The sequence below is a fragment of the Bos grunniens genome, chromosome 18 (genome assembly GCF_055505025.1).
Source record: "Bos grunniens cultivar Pamir isolate PY7600 chromosome 18, Bosgru_T2T1.0, whole genome shotgun sequence".
Lineage (NCBI taxonomy): Eukaryota > Metazoa > Chordata > Mammalia > Artiodactyla > Bovidae > Bos > Bos grunniens.
The window spans coordinates 2,985,563-3,002,452 of NC_141182.1; the positions used below are offsets into that span (position 1 = coordinate 2,985,563).

At 50.4% G+C, this 16,890-nt stretch overlaps 1 protein-coding gene and 1 non-coding gene across 4 annotated transcripts; both read right to left on the bottom strand.

Moving 5' to 3' along the window:
• Positions 1-1,789: 1,789 nt before the first annotated feature.
• Positions 1,790-16,311, bottom strand: LOC147352938 (carbohydrate sulfotransferase 6). Of its 3 annotated transcripts, none has more exons than XM_086349970.1 (6): positions 16,185-16,311; positions 15,787-16,064; positions 7,332-7,366; positions 6,684-6,832; positions 4,694-4,769; positions 1,790-3,883 (listed from the first exon to the last, which is right to left on the bottom strand). In XM_086349970.1, the coding sequence occupies exon 6, from the start codon at positions 3,865-3,867 to the stop codon at positions 2,680-2,682; it is 1,188 nt and encodes a 395-aa protein (XP_086206096.1). In that variant the 5' UTR covers positions 3,868-3,883; positions 4,694-4,769; positions 6,684-6,832; positions 7,332-7,366; positions 15,787-16,064; positions 16,185-16,311; the 3' UTR covers positions 1,790-2,679. The 3 variants fall into 3 exon arrangements, with proteins under 3 accessions (XP_086206096.1, XP_086206095.1, XP_086206098.1); XM_086349969.1 differs by having other exon boundaries at positions 6,643-6,924; XM_086349972.1 differs by lacking the exons at positions 7,332-7,366; positions 15,787-16,064; positions 16,185-16,311 and having other exon boundaries at positions 6,684-6,886.
• Positions 14,884-14,956, bottom strand: TRNAH-GUG (transfer RNA histidin (anticodon GUG)). Its single transcript has one exon. It is a non-coding gene; the product is annotated as a tRNA-His (tRNA).
• Positions 16,312-16,890: the final 579 nt, after the last annotated feature.

The following is a 16,890-nucleotide window of genomic DNA, read 5'->3' on the forward strand; positions in this document are numbered from 1 at the left end:
AGCACTGTAGGTCAATTATATAATTAAAAGTACAATAAAATTTTGGAGAGAAGAGGAGAAGAGGTGGAGGCATTAAATCTCCATCTCTTAGAACATTTTCATTTTATTTTTGGCCATGCCATGTGGCTTGCAGGATCCTATTTCCCCCATCAGGGCCTGAACCCGGGCCCTCAGCAGTGAGAGCGCAGAGTCCCAACCACCGGTCAGCCAGAGAATTCCCTCTTGTAACATTTATAAATTTAAAAATTGCATTTTTCTCTTTTTATTGTATCTATCTGAGATGGCTGATGTTAATTAAACCTAGTATGGTAATCATTTTCCAATATAGGTAAATCAAACCCTCATGCTGTACACCTTAGAGAGTGATGTATGTCAATTCTTCCTCAATAAAACTGAAAACAAAAAAACCCCAAAATGTCAGGACAGCTCCTTGACACCCAGAGACGCAGATCTCTGGGTGATGATCTGCCTTTTGAAGCCTATGATGGAAGCTTCTGCTCCATCCCCAGTTCAATTTACTTGTTAGAACCACAAGCATTGAAATCAAAGATGTAAGTTTGAGTTCCAGCCCATATATTAAGCCCCATGTGACCCTAGCCTAAGTCATTAATAAATTCTGCATTTTAAATACCTTCTTCTATTGTGAGAAGGGGCAAATGGAGGCTTTATGGGGCCCAAAGTTTCTACAGCTAGACAGGTCCCTAACTGAGGCATCCTGAAGTTTTGGCTTCAAGGTCAGTATCCATCTGCTCCCTGCGAGGAAGAAATGGAAAGTGCCAGACTGCCCTTGACCTGCCTGCTTTTCAGTGAGGACGTGGGTCTGCAATCCAGGTCCCACCAATCCAGGCTGAGAACGGGAAGCCAGCAACCTCCAGAATCCCTCCTAGTGACTGATGGCCTCAGTGAGGGCAGATCCTCACTCCCAGCGGGAACGGGCTAAGGTCTTCTGGTGGTTAACTGTCAGTCTGCAGCCCAGCTCTGTATTCCGGTGTGACGGGTATTCTATTTGCACGGACTCCAATCTTCTTCCCTGTCCTTCCCAGAGGTTCTGTGACCCTTCTCCCTCCTTTTCAACATTTTTGGAGCACTTGTTGGCTTTCATTTCCTGAATTTAAGACTAGCTCTTACATATCCGCATCTTCCCCCTTCGCCTACCCTCCACCTCCTTTTTTAAAATCCAGCCTCTGTTTCATAAGACCCTCTGCCGGCAGAGCCAGGTGCTGTAGCTTGCAGCTAGGAATCGTATTTTGCTCTCCTCCAGGGCCTGGCACAGAAGGACCACAGGGAGACAGCCACCCTAGAGCCTTTTTTCTTCCAAGCTCCTGGCAAGCTTTATCTGGTTACATCCACCCCGTGACTTGCCCTCCAGGCACTGATCTTGCTGCCAGCCTCTTGCTCTGCCACACGCTCTGCCTGGCTTGCTGCCCAGGCCTGCCCAGCCTTTTTTCCCTCTACTTTGCCTGCTCACTGCCTCCCTCCAGGCTTATCCAGGAAGCTCCCTAGATTCTGCACTCTGAACCCCGAGCTTACCACTTCCCACATCTCACCCTGCAGCTGCGGTCCTAGCTACTGCCGACTGCTGAGCCCTTGGGCAAACAGGATGGGAAAATCTGACCCTTCTTGGTCCGGGAAACAGGTTTCTGCAAGTCTGATGCCCCCTCTTCTCCCCAATGTGGTCTCAGAGCAAACCCCTCTCCCTCTCTTCATCCTCCTTCTCATCCTGTAGCCTTGGACAAGTCCCTTCACTTCTGCATTTTGCTTCTCCAACTTTACAGGCCGTAAACTCTAATTTGTATCATACAGGTTAAATATGTTTATTTCTGTAAGTAGGAGCTTTCCCATCAGGACAAATCAAAGGTTCACCTTACTTAGGCAGGTGATGGGGTCGTATGGGCTCCTGGGAGATTGGGTCAGAGAAAGACTAGGGGGAGACCCCAAGATTTAGGCTTGGCTGATTTCTTCCTGAAGACACAGATGAATATAAAAGCATTGGCTTTGGTGGCACGTGGTGCCAGAGGATTTGGGGGAACAGAGTCTGGGGGTGGTGCAGTGGAGGGGAAGATGTACTGACTTCAGGGGCCAGCTGGCCACAGTACCCTTCCTGTCCCAAGTAGGGCTGGGCCAGCCTTCTCAGCTGCAGGATGAAGCATCCTGAGGGAGACTGAGAGGGAAAGAAAGTGCTGGAGAAGGAGCCAAGTCTTTGAACTTACTCCCTGCGCTCAGGAGAAGTGGGGGAACCAGTCTGCTTTCTATGAAGAGTGTTGCTGTCAGGAATTCAGCTCCTACCTGCTGTTGCTTAATCACTTCAGTCACGTCTGACTCTCTGCCCCCATGGACTGCAGCCCACCAGGCTCCTCTGTCCATAGGATTTTCCAGGCAAGAATAGTGGAGTGGGTTGCCATGCCCTCCTCCAGGGGATCTTCTCCACCTAGGGAGGGATCGAACCTGCGTCTCCTGCACTGCAGGCAGATTCTTTACTGCTGAGCTACCAGGGGAAACCATTCAGCTCCTAAAGAGGACTCGAAAGAAAGAGAAGTGGGCAGAAAGAAACTAGTTTGGGAACTCGGTCCTAGCCTGCTACAGGCGGGACCTCCCAAACTCTGGGCCACCTCGTGCCCAGCCCCTTCGGCACCACGCGTGGGTCTCCTGGCCCTGGTGACCGCCAGCTGGGGGCCTCCACTACGGCCCGGGGCGCTCAGCAGTGGACGAGGCCCAGCTGAAGCTGCTCGGGCCGCGCGGCAGCACCAGGTCGAGGCTGAGGTCGCGCTGCTCGTCCTCGGAGAACACTGGCCGGTAGCCCAGCAGCTGCAGTGCTCCGGCACACAGATCCTGCACGCGGCGGATCTTAGCGAAGGGCAGGGCGTGGCGCCAAGCCTGTGAGACGTTGAGCGCGTCCCTTGACGTGGTCTTGAAGGCCTCACGGCGCGCCCCGGGCCCGGCGCCGTGCGTGATGTTGTGGATCCAGGCCTCGAGCTGCGGCGTGAGGCTCAGGCCCGCGAAGGCGTACAGCTCTCGGATCTCCGGCAGCGGCGCCCGCGCCAGATCCTCAAAGCGCACCAGGCGGTAGCGGCCGCGCAGGGCTGGCGGAGGCTTGCGCGTGGCCGCCTCGGCGATGCGCACGTGGCTGCGGCACACCTCACGCACGACGCGCAGCTCCGGGTCGGCCTCCACCCACTTGCCGTTGGTGCCCAGCACGATGCCGTTGTCGCGCGCCAGCGCCTTGGCCGTCTGCTCGCGCGAGCGCAGCACAGCGCGCGGGTCACGCACCAGGTGCACGATGCGCAGGTGGAGTGCTGGGTCGCTGAGCAGCGGGTAGAGCACCTGCAGGTTGAAGAAACGCACCTCCTTGAGCACCACGTGGCTGTAGGAGCGGCAGGCCTCCTGCGCCAGGCTGAAGGGCCGCCGCGCGCACAGCGGCTTGCACACCGCCTCGCTGCTGATGGCGCCGCGCGGGAAGGCGCTGCAGGCGGGCGGCGAGCACAGAGCCCGGCTCTCCGCCCACTGGAAGAGGTCCGACAGGTTGCGCCTCCACGGCAGGTAGGCCTCGAACACATCCATGTCGCACAGGAAGACTGAGCGCACCAGGTCGCGCACTGCCATGTGCAGCGCCAAGGCGCTGCCCTGCGACAGGGCGGCCCACACGTGCCACGCGGGCTCCATCAGGTAGAAGACATCGGGGTGCTGGCTGAAGAGCTGGCCCACGAAGGACGAGCCGGAGCGCCACGAGGACAGCACCAGCACATGCACCCGCTCCTCGCTGCTGGCCGCAGGCGGCAGTCTGGGCCGGGAGATCAGGAAGAGCAGGAGGCCGGTCTGCGCCAGCAGGAGCGCGGTCACCGCCGTGCTGGAGACGCGCCGCAGCCACATGCTGCCGGCCGGAGACCTGCAAAGGGAGCAGGCAGTAGCAGTCGGGGATCAGGGGCCACTTGCCCATCCCACATCCCACATCCCCGTCTGGGGCTGCCGGAGAGCAGCTCTGGAACTTGCCCACCGCCCCAGGGAGATCACCCCACTGAGGACCTCCCAAGTCAGGAGTGTGACTTGAAGGCATGAGCAGTCTTTGCAGAGCCAAACGCCAGTTGCACAAGACTATGGGCAACGTTCTTCCCTTTGTCTCTCTTTCTCTCCCCTAGCCCTTTTCTTTCTCAGGGGGAACATATATGTAAACCGGAAGTCCTGCTTTTTGCTTAAAATTCCTTATAGGGGAGCAATTTTAGGTTGTTTACCTAAATAGCTTGCTGGATGATTTAGCAGAGCCTTCCCAACTGTGCCACTTCCTAGCCTAACATCTCAGACCAAAGGCTTCATTGCTCTGTGACTCAGTTCACCCATCTGTAAAAGGGGATTCATCTTGGTCCTGGAGTATTGGGATGAGTCCCGAGGGTTGGGGCATGTAGTAATTCTCATAACTGAAAACTTGCACTTTCTGCCTAGTGTGCTTCTGTATTGTTTGACTTTTTAAATAAGCAGATGTTACTTTTGCTATTACAAATAAATAGACAAAAAACAGCAACTGTTGCTCTCACCCATGGAGAGTGAAGTCCTGCAGGAAGCACGGATTCCCAAGGGAGGATATCCTTCTGGATTGGTGGGGTTTGGCAGAAGAAACCAGTTAAGGGAGAGGTAGGACGGAGCCGGAGAAGGGGAAAGATGAGGGCAGAGTCGGGCCCCTTTCCATGCTAAGGTTACTTACTGCTGTCCCTGGCTGCTGGGAGGGCTGCCCACCTCGATCACAGGTCCATGGGAGAGGCCTGGAGGTTTTTCAGGGTCTGGGAAGGCAGGGGAGGGCTGGGTCAGATGGCCCTGGACACTGGGAGGGCTCTGTCTTCCCAGACTGACAGAAGTTCCCCTCGGGTGGGAGTCTAGTTGCCCTTCTCCTGGCTGGAGCTGGGCAGGGACGAGCAGGTGGCTGGATACATTTTCCAAATGGAAGTGAAATGAAAGTCTCTCCTGCTGGGTTTGAGTCTCTCTGATGCCACTCAGGAGCTGGGAGACCTGGGACAAACGACTTAAGTTTTCCAAGACTCAAGTTTCCTCCTCTGTAAAATGGGGATGATAACATTTGACCGTAAGGTTGTCGAGAGGAATGCTGCTGCAAACACGTTACGAGGAAAGGGGCTTTGGTAAAGCGCCTCACATGCCCCATGTTACTGATGCAGTGTTCAGCTGTGTCTGAGAGGAAACCATGGGGAGTCTCTGCCCGGAGAAGACCCCTGAGGTCACCTATGCTTGGAATCCCAGCATCTCCCAGGCCCCCTGCAGCCCCCGAACATGCCTAAGTCCTTTAGTGGATCTTAAGAAAGTCCCAGGGTGCAGAGGGAAAGATAAACTGGGGCACTGAGATTGACATATACACACTACTATATATAAAAGAGATAATTAATAAGGACCTACTATAGCACAGTACTCTGTAATGACCTATATGGGAATAGAATCTAAAAAAGAGTGGATATAGATGTAATCATTGATTCATTTTGCTGTACAGCAAAAACTAACACAACGTTGTAAATCAACTATACTCCACTACAAACTAATTCAGAAAGAATGTCCCACAGAGGGTCCTACAGAATGAAAGGAACACCGAGCCCAGCTCCCACACCCCCAGGTCCCAGAGTTTTCTCCTCTTTGCACTGTTCTTCCTGCTGTGATCTCAAGGATGAGCTGCTTGGGAAAAGAAGGATCTGGAAGTTTCCTCTTTCCTTTCACAGCACTTGCTCCCCACGGAGACGCCTTCACTGGCTACGTCACCACTGAGGGCAGATGGTGTCTAGACTGTGAGCACAGACCCCTCTCGACTCCCCGCCCGTATCAGGGGCCTGCAGGATGCCCAGCAGCTCTTGTTTCCTGCTCGGTCCCCCCTGGAAGACCTGGACAGCAGCCACCCGCCTGCTCTGCACACGTTACCTCCTCTCCTTGAGGTTGTGCTTCCCGAGAACAGGGTACAGGAGCGGGAGGAAACTCTAACTCCTCTTTACTGACATATATTACCTCAAGGGCTAGGAGATTTGGGGTTTCCCTGGTGGCTTAGTGGTAAAGAACCCACCTGCCAATGCAAGAGACTCAGGTTCGATCCCAGGGCAGGAAGATGCCCTGGAGAAGGGAATGGCAGCCCACTCCAGTATTCTTGCCTGGAAAATCCCATGGACAGAGGAGCCTGGTGGGCTACAGTCCATGGGGTTGCGGATATGACTTAACAACTAAGCACACATATACAGCTAGGTGATTTAACTCAACAGCTCCTGAGGTGGGCATTATGATCTCAATTTTTTATTTAGTTTAATTTATTTATTTTGGCCACAGCACTTGGCTTGTGGGCTCCCAATTTCTTGACCAGGGATCAAACCCAGGCCCTTGGCAGTGAAAGCTTGGAGTCCCAACCACTGGGCTGCCAGGGAATTCCCTATGATCTCAATTTTTTAGACAAAGGACCCAAGGTTTGGATAGACAGCAAGGGACCCCAACCCAGGACTTATTTCGAGGTTTCTGGCACTTTCTAATCATAGGCTGCTGGCCTCTCCCCTGGTGCTGGGAGATCCTGCAGAACACAGGACCCTGATACTTGGGCCCAAACACAGCTGCCCAGGCTTGCCTCACCCTCCCCTGGTAAGGAGGATCTTACCCCCAGGCCAAGATGCTTGTTACCTGCACTCCAGGGATGCCAGAGGTCTTTTTAAGTGACTCACACTGTACAGGAACTGTTATCGGATCCTCCGATTGGAACTCAAGAATTAGGAAGAAGATGGAAGCATCCTGCACACTCAGGGTGTCCAGAGAATCCAGGTCCCAGCTGGGCGTTTTCTGAGAAGGCGCCTTACATTCAGCACACCACCAACTGGCCCAGGGTTCAAGTGAGGAAGAACATGTCAGGCAGGCACTGGGATGTGTATTTTATCTTCTTGATTGAATTTTATTTTCCCCAAGTCCCTAGAAGGTAAAAATCATCCTGTGTGTTTTAGTTGAGGCAATGGGGCTTAGAGACATGAATACACAGCTGGTAAGGGGTAGGGCAGGGGTTTGAATCCAAGTGCCAGGCCCCCAGTGTGGGGCTCTGGGTGGCCCCATTCCTAAACCTTTGCCCAATGAAGCTCCCCACTCTGGAAGGGTCATCTGCCTCTCCTATGAATCCTTTGTAATATTTTGTGGGCACATATTTATTATTTGTCTAATTTTTGAAAAGGTGATATATAGAAGTGGTACAAAATTCTGTGTGTGTGGAGTTTTCTCCTTTTGGGAACCTTCCTACACTGTTGGTGGAAATCGTATTACTAAGCTGGTACAACTACTATGGAGAAGAGTATGGAGATTTCCCAAAAAACTAAAAATATAGTTACCATATGATCCAGCAATCCCATTCCTGGGCATATACCTGAAAAGACAACTCTAATTAAAAAGATACATGCACCCCAATATTCATTTGTTGTTGTTGTTAAGCAACCTGAAGGTCCATAAACAGATAAAGAAGATAAGGTACATATATTCAATAGAATATTTCCAAGCCTTAAAAAGAATACAATAATGCTATCTGCAGCAACACAGATGGGCCTAGAGATGATCATACTAAGTCAGACAGAGAAACACAAATACCTTATGATAGCACTTATATGCGGAATCTAAAAAAAAAAATGATACAAATGAACTTATTTACAAAACAGAAATAGACGTCAGTACAGTCGCTCAGTCGTGTCCAACTCTTTGCAACCCCATGAATCGTAGCACGTCAGGCCTCCCTGTCCATCACCAACTCCCGGAGTTCACTCAGACTCACGTCCATCGAGTCGGTGATGCCATCCAGCCATCTCATCCTCTGTCATCCCCTTCTCCTCCTGCCCTCAACCCCTCCCAGCATCAGAGTCTTTTCCAGTGAGTCAACTCTTCACATGAGGTGGCCAAAGTACTGGAGTTTCAGCTGTAGCATCATTCCTTCCAAAGAACACCCAGGACTGATCTCCTTTAGAATGGACTGGTTGGATCTCCTTGCAGTCCAAGGGATTTCACAGACATAGAAAACAAACTTGTGGTTACCAAAGGGATGAGGGGGATAAATTGGAAATTGGGGATTAACAGATAGATACTAGTATATATAAAATAAATAATAAAGACCTACTGTATAGCACAGGGAACTATTCAATATTTTGTAATAACCTATACGGGAGAAGAATTATATATATATATATATATTTGCTGTACACCTGAAAGTGTTAATAAACTATACTTAAATAAAGTTTTAAAGTGTATAAGACCTAAAAGAAAAAAGCATATACATACTAGAAATTCTGTAAATATCCTAAAATTTTACATGAAATTCTTTATTGTATGTTCATGTACTATTTCATTCATTCTGTAAACATTTATTCTGTGGCTATTATGTGCAAAGCATGAAAGTAAATATTGACATGTGGCCACTGCCTTCAGCTTAATTTCTAGCTGAGAAGGTCACCACGAAGCAAGTGATCATTTAACCACAAGCCATAGTAAGTCTCCATGGGGTCACAAAGAGCTGGACACGACTGAGCAACTGAACTGAACTGATAGGAAGTGTAATAAAGGGCAAGGACAGTGCTGTGGGAGCCTACAGCTAAGGGCAAGCAGAGAAGTCTTCCCTTAGCCAAGTGCTTTTTGAACTGGGATCTGAAGGCTGAGCAGGGAATAACTGTGGGAAGGGCTGTGTGAGGGAGCAGGTGGAGAGAAGAGGTTAGTATGTCAGATGAAGCAGCATCTCTGAAGGCTCCAAGAAGGAGCATTTCATGTTCAAGGGTCAGAGGAAGGCCAGAGAGGCTGTAGGTACAGTATCTAAAGGAAAAAAAAAAAGTCATCCCACTGAACCCAGCCCCATTCGTGGCAGATTTTCTGTTAAGAAAGCAAACCCTGGTGTGCATGCTTTCCTGGACCTCTCACAGCTGAGCACCGCTGACAGCGTCGCAGCCCAGGATTTCCAACTCGGACTTGCCCCGTTCTACGCAATCTACCCAGAGCTGCTCCTTGAATTTCCCCAAATGTCTTTTATTCCCTCCTCCTCACTATATACAGAACATCATTAGTGTAAAATTATAATTAGAGAAATAGTTCCTGCCTCCAGGCGTCTGAAACAAACTTAGTTCGGTAAGAAGTACGTGAAGAGGAAAGTGTCAGGACTTCCCTGGTGGTCCAGCAGTTAGGACTCGCGCTTTCAATACCAAGGGCCAGGGTTCAATCCCTGGTCAGGGAACTTAAGATCCCGCAAGCCACCAGGCATGGCCAACAAAAGGAAAGTGTTCTACTAACTGAAGCATATTGTTTCTGTAAATATAGTAATTTGGAGGGAAGAAAAAGGGACTAAGAGGAAGAAAAAGGGCTCTGTCCTGCTTTCTATGGGCTTCCCTGGTGGCTCAGACGGTAAAGAATCCACCCGCAATGTGCGAGACCTGGGTTCGATCCCTGGGTTGGGAAGATCCCCTGGAGGAGGGAATGATAACCCACTCCGGTATTCTGGCCTGGAGAATCTCCATGGATAGAGGAGCCTGGCGGGATATAGTCCATGGGGTAGCAAAGCTCAGACATGACTGAGCTTTCTATAATAATACCTAATATGATAGCCCATAAGAAAAATGCCAATCAATTTTATCAAAAGGCCTGGAGGGACTTTGTTTTGTATCCCAGATTAGCAAGATTAGCTTTCCAGTAGTACAGAGCTGTGTATTCAGGCCACTAAGACACATTGCCAATGGCACACGGGAGAACATGGAACTGGTCCTGCATTGAGAGGTGTAGTTTTTTAATGTCTGTCCTTTCAGAAACAGTAGCTTTATACTCATAAATTCAGTGCCTACAAACTATAAAGCAAGGAGTATGTGGGCTCAGTCGCTCATTAAAAAAAAAAAAAAGTAAGCCTGATGCCACATTTCAGGACGTAGAGATTGCAAAAATCTTATTTTTTTCAAATAAAAAATAACCTAATATTAAGATCATTGAATTGCTTAAAAAAAAAAAGTTAAGAATCCTGCCAGAGTAAGACAATAAGTGTCATGTCAGGGATTGCCCCAAAGCCTGAGTGAGATGATATTAATAGATATTTGCTGAATCGATATCAGGCACTCTGATCCAAATCCGAAGGGAGTGACTCCCCACTTGTCCTGTGTTTCTTTCTGCTGAGCATCTAAACATTACGATGGCTTCTAGTCATCCCTGACTAGCTCTTGGTCTGAGAAACAGAGAAGGAGCCCCCATTATCTCTGATGTGCCGATGGGAACACTGAGCTACAGGGCAGGCCTCACAGGGGAGGTGCGGGAGGACAGGGCTCTGCCCTCTGGGCCCACTCCGGCTGCTCTAGACTGCAGCTCCTCCGTCTCCAGTGTCTCCCAGCCCTGCAGAGTCTAAGGCAGTGAAAGGTAATCCTAGGTAGCACCCCCTGGCTCAGATTTCTCTCGGTTTGGCATCAGCTGCAGGCCATTCTGTTCAGGAATCCCAAAGGCTAAAGAAAAGAGATTTCGGATGAGGCATGCGTAGACCTGAGGCATCAAGGGCCACCCCTGGAGATGAACCAGCTCTGATGGAGCCCAGGGTATCTGCTGGAGAGAAGGCTGACATGGAGGGCAAGAAGGACAAGGAAAGACGAGAAGGGAGAGAGAAAAGAAGAACAAGAGACAGGAAAAGCACCAAGGGAGGGAAGGGGAGAGAGAGGAGAAAGATGGATGCCTGTGGTGGTGTGGGAATCATGGAATACCATCTGTGAGGGCTTCCTACATACCAAGCCTTTCCAACCCATTTTCCTCTGAAGCTCAGATCAGGATTATCTCACAACAATGCTATAAGGTGCGCCTGATGTGCTACCCTATTTCACAGAAGAGGAAATTGAGGCTTAGAAAGGTTCAGGAACTTGCCCACACAGCAACAGTCAGAATTTGAACTCCAGCTGTCTAACTTTAGAGCACTTCACTACATAATGTTGAGTGAAAAAAAAAACACAGCAAAACATACAGAGTGTTAAAAATACGTGAATATCAAAGGACACCATCAAGAAACTGAAATGATATCCACAGATGGGAGAAAATATTTGCAAATCATATAAATAGCAAGGGACTTGTACCCACATATAAAGAGCTCTTACAACTGAACAATAAAAAAAAAAAAAACCCTGATTTTAAAGTAAGCAACAGATTTGAGTGGATATTTCTCTAGAGAAGATGGACACATAGTCTATAAGTGCCTGAAAAGATCCTTGATAGCTTCAGTCATTAGAAAAATGCAAATCAAAACTACATTGGGATACCACTTCCCATCCTCTAGCTTAGCTGTAATAAAAAAAGATAATAGCAAGTGTTAGTGAGAATATGGTGAAACTGCGACCCTCATGGAGAAGGCAATGGCACCCCACTCCAGCACTCTTGCCTGGAAACTCCCATGGACGGAGGAGCCTGGTGGGCTGCAGTCCACGGGGTCGAGAAGTCAGACACGACTGAGTGACTTCACTTTCACTTTTCCCTTTCATGCATTGGAGAAGGAAATGGCAACTCACTCCATTGTTCTTGCCTGGAGAATCCCAGGGACGGGGGAGCCTGGTGGGCTGCTGTCTATGGGGTCGCACAGAGTCGGACACAACTGAAGCGACTTAGCAGTAGCAGCAGCAGCGACCCTCATAGGCTGCTGGTGGGAATGTAAAATGGTGGATTGCTGCGGAAAGCAGGTCATCCCTCAAGTAAACATAGAATTACCATGTGATCCAGCAATTCTACTCTAAAATACACAAATCCAAGAGAACCAAAAATATTTGTCTACACAAAAACGTGCTCATGAACTTTCACAGCAGCATTAATCATAATAGCCCCCAAATGGAAATGTCCTATATGCCTATCAGTTGATGAATGGATAAACAAAATGTGGTGTACTCATGTAACTGAATATTCTCTGGCAGTAAGAAGGAATGAAACAGTGATATGTGCCACGACACAGATGAACCTTCAGGTGGTTAACGCACAAGACTGAATATGCTATAAACTGGTGAACTGTACCTTCAAAGAATGTAAATTATATCTCAATAAGGCTGTTACTTAAACAAACAAACAAAAACCAAATGATTTAGTATAATCAGAAATCCAGAAGGATGCGTGCTGAATATTGGTGGTTGTTATTCTGTGGCCAGATTACAGGTCATTGTTTTCTTGTTTTATTACTTTGTCAGTCATTAACAATCAGGTCTGTTTCATCGATTCAGAGAGGCATGGGTGGAGTTTGCTGACTTAGCTTTTATTGCAGGGAGAGAGGCACTCCCAAACCATCTTCTAGCTGACCTGAGTGCCTAGGTGCCTAGGGGCGTGGGATGGAAAACTACCTGGCCTTTGTCAAGGGCTTCAACCCACACTCAGCCTCAGGGCTCTGGGCTGGGGCAGGCAGTGGTGAAGACGTGCTTGGCCCTAAGCCTGGCCACATCTGCCATTCCCCTGCTGGCCCCGGTGAGCAGCTGTGTGGCATCAGCCGGAGGTAGGGAGGCTACAGTCACAGAGCCCAGATGCTGCTGGAGTAACCAGACCTGCCTGCAGAAACCTACTGGGAAGTGAAATCAAGTTAGTCTGGGAAAGGAGCTTCAAGTCTCCTTGGCTCAGAGCCATGTGCGGGGCATTTCAGAGCAGACGAGCAGAGACCAACACAGAAATCTTTTTCCAAGGCTCTGAACTTTGGGGATCCCCAAAGCACAACATCTAACTTGGTCTAAATCACTGCACCTGACAGCTGGAGGGGCCTCAAGTCTGGGACTCCCCCTCTTCTCTGCAGTAACACTTGCGGGGAATAGAGGGTGTGTATTTCACACATTCCTCTCTGGTACCCGACGCCCATGTGTGGACTGAGCCCTCTTATGCAGGGATCATCTGGAGTGTTCTCTGGTTTATTTTTCTTAATCTCTTATTTTGATTCATTTATTTTTAAAAAGCCATCTCCCGCGGCTGCCTTCAATTGTATTTATGTCCGCTATCCAAAACCTCCATTCTTTGGACCCCTTTGCTGATGCAAGTAAGGGTGCTGATCTGCCTCCTGCTGGCACTGAGGATTATATCCATATAAGGATTCAATGAAGAAACGGCAGGAAGACCCTTACTACCATCCAGGGGATTGCTGATGATTACGATAAAAAGGATCTAGTGAAGGCGTTTAGGAAGAAATTTGCCTGCAATGGTACTGCATTGAGCATCCGGAGTATGGAGAAGGAATTCAGCTACAGGGTGACCAGCGCAAGAACATAGGCCAGTTCCTGGTGGAGACTGGACTGGCTAAGGATAGTTCCTGGTAGAGACTGGACTTGCTAAGGACGACCAGCTGAAGGTTCATGGGTTCAAGTGCTTTTGGATCTCTGAGGCTTAAGTGAGGATTTCCTTGCAATGAGTAGAATTTCCCTTTTGTCCCTTGTCACAAGTTTAAAAACCTCTCAGCCTGTATAACGTAACCATCTGGGGTCTGCTTTTAACTTGGACTAGTGGAACTCCTTCATGCAACAAACTGAACAGAGCCATGCTGTCTAGTCTTGGGGTCCCTCATTTAAACAGAGGTCAAGCAGAGGCGCCTGGCAGTGTCCAGCCTGAAACAAAGCAGTGACAGTGATGCTTCAGCCAAGTCCAGAGCCCCAGGATCACAGGCGGCTCTGTCTGGCCGGAAGCCCCTCAGCAGTCCCTCTGCAGAGTTCCCTGTCCTGAGAGAACGTCCCCACCTGGACAGTCCTCGATGAAGCGGAGAATGGAGGGTGGTGAGGCAGCTGTACTGCTAGAGGGAGCCTTTGGTGGTTGGGGAAAGGTCCCCTGCTGTCTCCAACGTGACCCGGTGGGCAGAGCTTAGAGCAACCACCCTCTAGTGCGGGGCCAGGACATCTGGCTTGCCACCGACGTCTTTTTGACCAGACATATCCTAAATAATCAATTCCCAAACTACAAGGTGAGGCCAACCTTCTATCAGTTCAGCTTCTGACAAGGGAACAAATTTCAAACCCATCTATCAGTCACAGCTGTAGAGCTTGCAACTCACTAGCAACAGTGGCCCAATGCCATGTGAAGTAACCAACTGATTTTGGGGTGTTTTTCCCCTCCCTCTTCAGTTTTAATGTTATATAATGTATTTAAACCCTTATTTAAATAAAACTTATTTTCAGAAACAACAACAACAAAAAGAAAACAACACAAAACAGCCAAAGACAACATGTGTACCTTGTTTGGATTCTGATTCAGACAAACCCAGGGTGAGAAGATATCTCTGAAGTAATCAGAGAAATTTTAACATGGACTGACTATTAGGTGATATTGGGAAATCTTTGTTAATGCTACTATCACTACAAAGAATACTCCTGTTCGTGCATTTCTGTACCTAAATCCCCTGACTAGCCTAGAAGCCAGACCTTATCTCTCTCACACCAGGTAGTGGGGTTAGCACACGGGCTAAGAGGATGAACTCTACTTGATGACTCACTGGGTGATCTTGAGCAAGTTGAGCAAGTTACTTAATCTCTCTGTGCTTACTTTGTAAAAAAAATCTATAACTAGGGGAAATAATATAACTCAACTCATGGGCTTGATTTGAAGATTAAATGAAGTAATATTAAAGTACACAGATAATGTCTGGCACATAGTCCACTGAAAAGTATTTTTTCAAGGAGCTTTTAAAAATCCTGGATCACAACTGTGTTCTATGAATCCAAGAGAAAGCCTGTGCATAAGGAGAACTCAAAGAAAATAGCCCAACCAAGTCCAAGTGGCCCTAGCAATAGAAAGAATCAAGCCTAGGCAGCAGTGGTGGTGGTGGTGATTTAGTTGCTAAGTCGTGTCCGACTCTTGCAATCCCATGGACTGCAGCCTGCCAGGCTCCTCTGTCCATGGGATTCTCCAGGCAGGAATACTGGAGTGGGTTGCCATTCCCTTCTCCAGGGTATCTTCCCAAACCCAGGAATTGAACCTGGGTCTCCTGCATCACAGGCAGATTCTTTACCAACTGAGCTACCAGGGAAGCCATACATCCCAAACAGAAGATAGTGAATCATGGCTGAAAGCCTGCCTTCTGAAGCCAGACTGGGTTAAAACTGTGCTCTACAACCAGTGGGGTGTGTCACTTTGAGCCAGTCACTCATAACCTCTGGGCTTCAGCTGACTCTGAGAAGGAGGCTCTAGCAGGGCCTACCATGCAGTCTGGAGAGGACTAAATGGAACAGACTAACCCTTGGCATGGCCAGGCTCACCGAGCAGCCTGCTATTCTTATTAACTCTGGTACTTGGCTCACTCACTCATGGCTTCACCTCAGCCAAGTCTTTTCCACTCTTGGGGCCTCACTTTTCCCATCCTCGAGCCTCCAGTACAAGAGGGAAGAGAAAAGAGAGTGAACATCTGCTGGGCACCTATGCTGAGGCCCAGGGAGGTGGGCTCTATTGTTGCCCACGGTCCAGCAGCTGGGAGCAGGGGCCCCCAGACTCAAATTCAGCTGGATCTGGTTCCAAATTCACTTGCCCGAGCTGCTTTTCCTTCAGGGTTCCATGGAAAAAGCCCTTGGAGAGTTTTTTGTTTCTGTTTTTTTTTTTTTAAATGAAAGCCATACCCTTTGAAACTCAAGTTCCAAGAGACAAGGGATCCTCAAGAAATGACCTGTGGAGCTGAAGCCCCAGGAAGACCCTTTCCAACCAGCACTTGGAAAAGGGTGATGCCCTTTTCACGTTCTCATAAAAACCACCCTCAGCTCCAACTGGCACAGCCCACGGGGGCTGCAAGGTCACCGCCTCCCCAGCTGGGCCCCGGGTCGCCCAGGGTGTGGGCATCCCGCGCGGAGAGAGGATAAATCAACGTACCCCAGGCGAGGTGTCCCGGCCCGGGGGCGCGGCGCTGGGCAGACGCCTCTGGCCCCAGTCTCTGCCGAGACTCCTGGACGCCGCCTTCACCCAGCTCCGTCCGCGGCCGCTGTCTCCTCGCCGGGACAGTCCGCAGGGTCTTACGGCTCTGAAGCGGCACCCGTGCCCCCGGGGCGGAGGGCGCTCCGAGAGGCGTGGACTTAGCAAGCTGGGGCCGAGATATTGGAGGCACCTGGAGAGCCAAGGCGGCGGGAGGCTGGAAACCGGGCAGGAGTCCCCTAAAAAAAAAAAGAGAGGTGTCGTAAGAATGGGATGTTGAGGGAGCCGTCCCCGGGTGGGGGGCAGGACACCAAGCAGCCTCGGAGACCCCGGGCGCCCGGCCCCGCGCCGCGCTCTACCTGTGCGGCCGCTCGGAGCCGCGGGCTGGAGCGGAGCGCGCACAATGAGGCGCTTTCAGACGTGGCTGCGGTCCCGGAGCGGGCGGGCGGGCGCCGGGGCGGGAGGGGAGGAAGGAAAGAGCCGGTTGGCCCCCGGGCTCGGGCTAGCCTGCCCACCACGGGACGAGGGGCCACGCCTCGGGGGAGGGGCGGCCGCCCCGGGCGGGCGCGGGCGAGCCCCGGAGAGGAGGGCGAGCCCCCGAGAGGAGGGCGCAGGTGGGCCCGGGGGAGCGCGGCTCGGCGCGGGGTGTCGGGGGGCGCCCGCCGCGTCGCTTCTCATCCCACTCGTTGACCAAGAGTTTTGCCCTCCAATCAATCCCCAGAGAAGGGAGGCTCCTGGGAACACAAAAGGCCCTTGTGAAAGAAACCGAATCTTAATTTTGCCCCTGCTCGCTCTCGGTGGCATCCTCGCAGCCAAAGGAATCCAAACTGCTTCCCAAGCCCCTGGTCTCGGCCCCAGCCAAGCCTGGGTCACCTGGATGTCAGGGCCCCCGCGCACTAGCTGGGCTGCGAGGCGCCGGGACACCAGGTGGCCCTCAGGAGCTGGGCCTGCAGCTGGCTGTCTCCCCGCTTCTCCAGCCTCAACCCAGAGACTCAGGCTTGATAGCAGGTCCTGGTACCGGTATCTTTCAGTAAATAAAGATGTTATTTCCCTCTACAGATAACA

Bases quoted from the DNA above. Each gene is read 5' to 3' on its own strand.
- LOC147352938 (XM_086349970.1), bottom strand. From the start codon at position 3,867: ATGTGGCTGCGGCGCGTCTCCAGCACGGCGGTGACCGCGCTCCTGCTG.